This window comes from Colias eurytheme, chromosome 6, assembly GCF_061535395.1.
Source record: "Colias eurytheme isolate Ceu_HAF_F1 chromosome 6, ilColEury1 Martin Lab GWU primary, whole genome shotgun sequence".
NCBI lineage: Eukaryota > Metazoa > Arthropoda > Insecta > Lepidoptera > Pieridae > Colias > Colias eurytheme.
This window is the reverse complement of record NC_142985.1, coordinates 8,870,631-8,879,756: the sequence shown is the minus strand read 5'-3', so window position 1 is coordinate 8,879,756 and position 9,126 is coordinate 8,870,631. Positions and strand designations below refer to the sequence as shown.

The window sequence follows — 9,126 nt, the reverse complement described above, 5'->3', positions numbered from 1 at the left end:
ACATAAAATTTTGTGTTAATCGTGTGGTTAATCTATTATATAAATAGCTTTTGCTTTGCTCATGTTTGCTCGTTAACTAAAAAGTATTAATTCAAATACAAGTGGCAATTTATTTATAAAAAAACATGTATATATTTCCTCGTGACACAGCGGTGACAAACGACATTTTTAAAGCGATATCTTACAAACGTTTTGAGAAATATCTTTCTTTCAGATATATTTTTATACTTATTTCGTACTAAAATGCCTTGGGGTTGGGAGTGCAGAGCCAAACTAATAAAACAGTTTCCCAGTAAGCCGACGGAACGCCGAGGAAAGATAGGTGGTGAAATACCGTGTCCAGGACCTCAGCATTATGAGACACCTCCAATATTTTGTAAGTAAACTTTACAATTAATTCTGAAGTATTATATATAATTTTAAATGTATTATTATAAAACACAAGTTCGAAATTAAGCCAACGTTAAGGAAGTCGGGACAATGATTACTTCATTATACGTACTTCGTTATAATTAAAAACACAAGGTCAGAGTTCAATCCCCTGTGAAAGCCAAAAAAAGTATCGATTTTGTACTCACTAATCCGACGTTACGTTCATGTTTATTTATAGATCCCAAAATAGGTACCTAATATTGCTTTCGTAATTATTTATATGAAAATAATTATGCGTTTTATGATGTTTAAAATATGGCTTGTATTCATTACTTAGACAAATTACGACGCTTCATTGATGATGTGAAAAGAACTGTTTTTTAAATAAAATGTTTGAGTTATTTGACTTATGCATAAGCAATGATATTGAAATTAAATATATTATTTATGCTCACCTGCTCACCTGCAAAAATATATTTACGTTTTAAAAATTATGCGTAAATCTAAATATTATGTTTACCTACAGTTTAAAGCACATATTAATAAAAATGTAAAGCTTATGTATAAATCGCAACAAACATTTAATTTATTCGTTTATCCTATCTACCAATAAAATAAAGCACCGTAAGGCATAAAATAAACTGACCTATCTCTGCTCTGCAGGCAATGGCTAATCCATGTAATGAATGAGATTATTTTAATTCATATAACCTTTTTAAGCTTGTTGTTTAGTCATGCAGGAAGATAATAAGAGAATGCGAATAAATATATTGCGCAAATGAAATGAGTTTTCTGTCCATCACTTTTAATGTATTTAAATTAATGCTTTGGCAAATTTCAAAAAATAAAACATTCTAAGTAATAGATATTTCAATATTGCTTTTAAAATCAATTTATCAAATAAAAGCACTCCGTTACTAACAAATTTAAAAAATCCAGTACATTATTTATACGTATAGATATTTTGCTAAATTCCGAATAGCGTTAAAAATCCGGATCTTTTTTCAGAGTATCAATAACAAAAATAACCTGTCAGATCGGAGAGTTGTTTGTGAATAAAGGTGCAGATTCGTTGGAAATTATTCAGTTTCAACCTACGATAGTTTTACATATTTCAACGCTCCTATTTTCCTTATGGAATATTTTTAGAAAATTTTCCTTGTTCAGGTGGGAAGGGCTACTCGAAAATAGAACGCTCTCCAGCTTATACGTTTGGACACGTTACACCTGTAAGTTTCCAGAAGCCGTTGTTAACTCCAAAAGCTCCAGTTTTAGACACTTCTGGTGCGAGCCCGAAAGGTAACTTTTTAAATCTAAAACCAATTACATATATCATTTGTATGGTCTTTGCGCGACTAGAGAGTTATAATAAGGTTAATAAGAGTAACAATTTAGAAGTAGGTAACGATTTAATTTAAGAGTAATTAATAAGGTAGAGTCTGTTGTAAGAGTAATAACTATTGATAAGAAATACATTTGCATACATATCTTCATGTTCTTTCTGTAATACAGGTCCTTATAAAATACGTCACGGAGTAGTTTCACCTAGATTAGAGCCGCCGGGAGACAAGACCAAAACACCAGGGCCTGGAACGCATGCACCGAAGAGCGAAATTCGGTACAGAAGACCGCCAGCGTACACCATGAGACCAGCTGCTAAGCCTCCATACCAACCCTGGGATCAATGGACTCCACCTCCAAACATGTACCTACCAGCTAAACCTACCAAGTAATTCTTGCTCATTTTTTTAAGATATAAGAATTTCTCGATTTCTACGTATAGGTACATTCCTGTATTCAAATCTTCTCCTCATACCCTCATCTCCTTATTCCTATGAAATGATCAAACCATTGCTTCGTTGTATGTATTGATCGACTTCACAACATAAGTTTAAAAATATGTCAGTTATCAAGAAATGCAAGTTCCAGATACATTATTTATATCATACAATTTTTCATTATATCGATTCCAGAAAACCTCCAGCATATACTCTAGGCTATGCAGCTCGAGAATTATCGGTACAATACATGCCGGGCCCGGGGGAACACGATCCTAACTTTAATTTCGTAAAACAAAGTAAGCCCGCATATTCCTTTGGAGCGCCCTACAAAAGTCCGAAGCCCAAAAAGGAGCCATCGCCCAACGCGTATTGCGAGAAAAAGGTATTTTAACGTCTCCGTTATATTTACTGTAAAGTTAATCAAAGACATCGTTTAACAGCTTTCGAGATTTCAAATATTTGAGTATTTCACACCCCCTGCCATTTGCTTAATTTAAATAAATTCCCTTTATAATACGCTTTCGCATGGAAATTAACTTGAGTCAATATGCGTAATTAAATGTATTGCTATTACGATGTTAAAATATTAAAATACCGCATTTAATTAATTCGCTTATTTTGAGAGGAAGGTATTTATTTAAATATAATTTAATATAATCATGGAATCCTTTTATAATTTTGCTAATAATGTCGTATTTAGTCATTTAATATTATTTGTAATAGACATAATTGAGATTACCTACATACGTTTTAGTTTCTTTGTTCTCGACTTAACAATTCGTATTCGCACAGTCCAGTTGGTATTTAAAATGCCTAACTTTCAAATCTTCACATCAATAATTGGCGTACCATTTATTCGAATCAAAACTAAAAATTAACATATACACAGAAATTGATTTTTTTTCAGTTTATGTATCCGAAACGGACGATACCGGCGCCATCATTTGGTATTCGTCACACACCATACCTGGGTAAACAAGCAGAATATTTGAAACCTTCGCAATTAAATATCGTAATCAGTGGCGAGAGCTAAATGAAATATTTTATAGGCATTTTATTTTAATAGTTGTACTAATTTTCGAATAAATGATTTTTGTAAATTATTGTTTTATTTTATTTGCTAATTTAGGTAATACACACAGAAAAAAGTAACGAAATACAGGTTCACACCTGTGGTTCACACATAGAAAAATGTAATGAAATACTAATGGGGACATATCTCTACGTCAAGCGTAGCAATAAACGTAATAGAAGTAGGGTCAGATAATAAACTACTAAAAAATACGATGTAATTAAAAAAACCTCCGTAGCATATCTATGTTGCCGCAAACATTAAAACGCGATCAAAGTTAATTTCTCAGAGTTCCATTTAAAGTGGGCTAGTGTGCTGATTTGTATGCGAAGAGCTTGTTTCACCGGCCAGCGCGCCTCCCCGGAGCCACTTTAAAGTTTTCCTTTTTATGCATCCCGTATTGTTGTCAACATTTTCCATTACTCAAAGAGAATGAATATGAATGCATACGTTCGTATGAAAATTTCAAAATACAAAGACACAGTTAATTTCTCTTCAGCGGTCCACATTTCTTGAGCGAACTCTAAAATCTTCGCAAATTTATCCTGAATTTTTAACGTTCACGTAAAGGTCACGTAAATGGAATTTGTTTGAACAAAAATCACTTTAACAGCAATACAAGATATTCATCGAAACGTTCAGACGCAAATATTATCGGATCGCTCACGAACTTTGTAATCTTAATGCAAACTAACGTAAATTAGTTCATCATTTAAACATACATAGTACCGTACATTACACTTGCTAAAAGTTTAAGCTTGATAGTCGCTTGGAACACAAACAGAAGGGAGTCGGACGCTGCAAGTCAAACACATCTCCGTGAAATGGCTAAGTCCGTGCGCTGTTGGTTTTCGATGATTGGGTTTGCGTTCTCGATTGCTCTCATTCATTTTGTATGCCAAGGAAGTCAACTTTACGTCCTCGTTGAGATTATGGTTTGGATGAAAAAGTTTTTACATACGAATACCGAATATGTTCTGTTTATTTTGCACGACTCATGATGCGAAGCATCAGAGAGTGCTTTACGATCGAAAAATTTTTTTCGCCTCATTTTTGCAGCTATTCTTATTATTATAGCCTTGTTAGTTCACGGAATCAAGATATTTTGCATACTATTGTCGAGATAATTTAATGGAGATTAATCCCATACTTTTTAAAAATTGATTTACTTCAATAGAATTGGAAAAAAACACCGAAATAGGTCAAAAAATTTTCCTGTCCGTCATGTGTGAAACCTGAAAACACTATAACTTGTGAAAAAATCCATCATTTGAGTTAAAATTTTTTTTTTAATATTCTAATCGACGATTGTAGGTCACTGAATGCGAATGATTAATTAATTCAGTGTCGTTTAATTGCAATTAATAAAAAACGAAAACTACAATAAGTTTTTTTTTATATATTTCATAATTAAATGAGCATTATGAGTCGTGCACTTTTGGATTTTCCAAACTTTATTTTGTTTGTTTGAATACCTAGATTGTTGTTAGCGAATGTAAAAAAAATGTATTTATAGTGTAAATAACCGATGCAACGTTTGAAGGTATTTACTATTTATATTATTTAATACATACTAAACCATAAGTATTTACTTTATGATGTATAGATTTGATGGAAACATTGCAAGTTTGAAGCAATTTTTATTAACGAACATGGTTCGATGACGCTAACTATCATAATTGGTCGTTAAGCCGGGGAGTAGTGGGTCGGTGCAAAATAGCATTAAATTAGTGCGACGATGGAGGAAACAAGAAGCACGGCAGTTTATAATTGACTGTATGGTTCCTTTTTATTTCACCCAATTAGACAAGAATGCGAGCTATTGTTCTCATTATTTTACTACGTGCTAACAATGGTGTTATGACATATCTGTACCTATTTTGTATATGAATGTAATCGACAATGTTGGAAAACATCACAATATCTTACCATGGTAACTGAATTTTATTCCTATAATTTACAAATTAATTTGCTTAAAAGATTCGCATGCGATTGCTATTGTTTATTTGCGTTTAAAACACAATATATTGATACGATTAGTCCCTTCTTTTCCAATAAAGTTCTGATGGAGGCTAAACTACTGTGTAATAGTTATGCTTAATTGAGAACCGAAGCGTAATGGTTAGATATTTGTCAGCTGTTGTACATGATAAACAATTAATATCCTGTACCCAACAATAATATCAGATGTTAATGACAATTAAACTGATTGCGCTAATTTACTCAATTGCGTTTGGTAGATAATGAATTAATGATTTTACGTTGACTATTTTTGGAGAGTCACTTGCACACATATAAAAACGAAATACGTAAGTATATCAAATTATTTATATTAGAAATTATATTATACAATAACAGTAGTTTCACTATACCTAATTCCAAAAAATACTAAAAGCATTGTAAATTTTCTTTCAAGCTACGGTGAGTTTCGCAAAAAGTACAAGAGATAAATTATGTTTTAGATTGTTGCGACAACACAAGAGTTAAACGATTGTTTACAATTAATGATAGTGTTAGCTTTGTTTCGAGTATAAACTATACTAGGATAGGTACATAACAACGTGCTCCCAACTTTTAAAACCTATAATTATTTTCTATTCTGTTCGGGTGATTTATTAAGCGAAATAATCTCAACGGGATAAGCCAGTTTACCGAGAAGACTAATGCTCGCGGAAGAGGGATAAATTCATAAACTATTTATAGCGAAACTCAGGTAAGCACATTAAAACAAAATAAATGATTCGAACTATTGTAGCGCTTATTCCTCCGATATAAAGTAGTTTTTTCATTGTAATAATTATACGTGGACAGCGGTGTTATGGCTCATTGTACGGTGGCTTATGAATATAGGACGGATCTTTGGAATAAATAATAAGCATACCTAGCCATAATGATACAGTTGTTGGGTACAATATGGTATTAAAAATGTATGTCGTTTAAGTATGTCCCTAAATATGATTTATCTGGATTTATCTATGCATTATTCGTATTTTGTATATACCAGTATTGTGGAACAATTATTTTGCTCTAGATAAGCCAATCATTAAAAATGACTAAAGACGACCAGCATCAAAGAGTAGGTAATATTTTTATTCAAAGGGCTCCATTCATTTTGACGCCAATTAATCTTCTTCGACAGCTCGTAACAAGTCTTTGATCACAAAGACGCTATCGACTCTAAAGGGGTCATTTGTCCTTTGTTTAATCATCGAGGAAGGGTCGCTCTTCGGATTTCTTTTAGAAATATTATCAAAGAAAAATTGCTAAACTAAATACTTACGAAGTCGCTCGGAATCGCTTCAATCAACGTCCCACGGAAGTTAGCCGTATGTAAATTAGTTTAACTTCAACCAGTGGCTTTTAGTATCGATTGCAATTTGGGTTATGAAAATTGTGTTTCCGGCAATTTTGGTACAGTAAATTTATATTTACGCAATCATAACTTTGTATTCAATCTCAATCATCAAAATAACCTGAGTTTATGAAACTGAAAAGATTTTGTGTATTTATTTCATGATTCGAGAATTTTATTCGCTTTTTACGAGCACATTTTTACTCGCATGTTAATCTTTGAAATCTTTAATAAGATGTTTCTCGAACTTCATTTTACCGACTATTCACTTTATTTCGATTTCCGCTCTTTACTTTGACATTTTCGGGGAACGTGAGAGGACCTTTTTGTGTAGCCGGAAATTGAAAGTTGACGAAATCTTACGTCAAGGCATACATGGGAATTGCTGATGACTTCCTTTAAATATAACTAAAATAAAATGTTTGCTATTTAAATAGTTCAAAAGAAAGAAATATTTAGTTTAGCGTTGGTGGATGAATTTGTGAAAATATTTAATAAATATACAATACAACAAAATCCAATACAAAAATATATCTACATAGCAACTACAAAAGTATTGATTATAATTATTATAATTTTATAGTGAAAACTTGTCAATTACAAGAATGATAAAGAATATTTCAGTCCAATAGCTTGTAATCATATCACGATGCAGACAATGCTAATGATGTGAGGTATAAGCAATTTATTGCCCAGTGTTAATTTACCCACCAGAAATATCAAATTGGTAAATAAATCCATTACACACTTTCTCACTAAGTTAATATTGTTATAGCAACACAATAAACTTAATCAATTACCATTTTAATATCTATTATACGGAAAATCTGTTTGGCTACAATAAAATCATAAGATAATTCTATTTGTCAAGCATTCATGGGCTTATTCGGAGCGTGAAAAGCTTAAGAACTTATTTGCATTTCTCATTTTCGCCCCTCTTCTGGAATCCCTTGAGTATTATTTTCACTCCTCGCCATACAAAGATTTTTACGTCATGCGACCGAATTAATGTGATATTTGTTTCATATTATAGCGAAGACACAAATAAAATCTTTTGTTTGGCAAATATTTTTACTACACGCTTAAATTAGTCATGTTCGCCTCCTTGGTACAGTGGTTGACGCGTGAGCGTAGAACCGAGGGGTCCTGGGTTCGATTCCCCGTGGAGATGAAGAAAAAAAAATGTCTTGGCAGGACACAGAAAGCTGATCACTTACTTGTCCCTAAAGAAAATTGATCAGTGAAACATGTATGCATAATGCATCTGCCCATCATCATCTACCCCATTAGGTGACACGGGACTTCACTTTTTTTTTAATTAGTCATTTTAATAAGTTAAATAAATTGGTAAATTATACAGAAATCACTTAGAAAACGCGATACATTTTCGTACACACGCAATGACAAGTTAAATGAATTTGTTTATCTATTAATGCTAAACAGACAGTTCCTTAGGCACGCCGTACCCTACTCAAGTTAAACACATGAATTCCCAGAACATTGTCACATCGTCCCAACTACATACAAAATATCGGTCGTAGCTTCCATAAGAATAGCAATAAAATGCTTATTTATTTGAAAGCCTACTGGATCGCTATAATGAAATTCCTCGCGAAATAATAACGCATATTTTTCCAACAAAGAGGTGATGTATTATCGTTGCGACCCACACCGCACTCTGCATCTATTATCGGGGAACATTTATTGTTCAGTTCGGTCCCTTGCCCTACCAGCTCCTGTCCTGCACATTCTTTACTGCTTTTCCTTTTCCTTGGTTGGGGCTTGTTATCATCTCTTTATATGCTGTTGTCGACTCGTAAAACTAAAGAACGCTTCCCGATATCTAAAATAATTCGGTGTCTTCAGTAAATATAAGTAGGTAGGTTTTCTTTCTTTTTCCTTGTTTTATCAAAAACATCATTGGTTTTATAATATTGAAAAGTATAGTACCTATTTCGATAAAATAAATTAGTAAAAGTACTTTATTTAAATCAAGAACAAACTAATATTTAAGAAACGTAATTATCGCGTAAGGCTGCGAAATCGTGAGCAAATGTACATAAAATCTGTTCAGTAAACGTAGAACATTTATTCATCGAAATCCCTACAAATTACACGGGCTGTAACAGCGTCGAAACAATCACAGCCGATGATCCCGCCCGTGCTATGCAAATCTGGGCTTTGCGTCTAACAATTGATTGTTGCGTTCTACCGTCCAAGCGATTTACATGTCCGCTGTAGACGCGGCAACGAAGAAGTGTCGCTAATAAAATAAAAACCAATGGATACCTTGCAAATTGTAGCGTTCATTCAAATTTCAATAAGTCATTAAACGGTATCAGTTTGTTTTTATTGCTACTTCACAGTAAATATCTTAACAACATTTATATTGAGGTACTTACAAAAATATTGTATAACATTTAAAGGTCACGACGTCTAGACTGGAGAATTAAATTGATTACAAAGCCTAATGAAAAGAACAAATTCGTTATGCAAAATTAAACAAACAAAATTGTGCTTAAAATCTTAAATCATATAGCGTAATTATT

At 32.7% G+C, this 9,126-nt stretch overlaps 1 protein-coding gene across 1 annotated transcript; it reads left to right on the top strand.

Annotated features, from left to right (window-relative positions):
* The first annotated feature begins 243 nt into the window (after positions 1 to 243).
* LOC149907882 (uncharacterized) lies at positions 244 to 3,186 on the top strand. Its single transcript, XM_090102737.1, has 5 exons — positions 244 to 376; positions 1,540 to 1,671; positions 1,885 to 2,101; positions 2,346 to 2,535; positions 3,061 to 3,186. The coding sequence occupies exons 1-5, from the start codon at positions 244 to 246 to the stop codon at positions 3,184 to 3,186; spliced, it is 798 nt and encodes a 265-aa protein (XP_089958863.1).
* Positions 3,187 to 9,126: the final 5,940 nt, after the last annotated feature.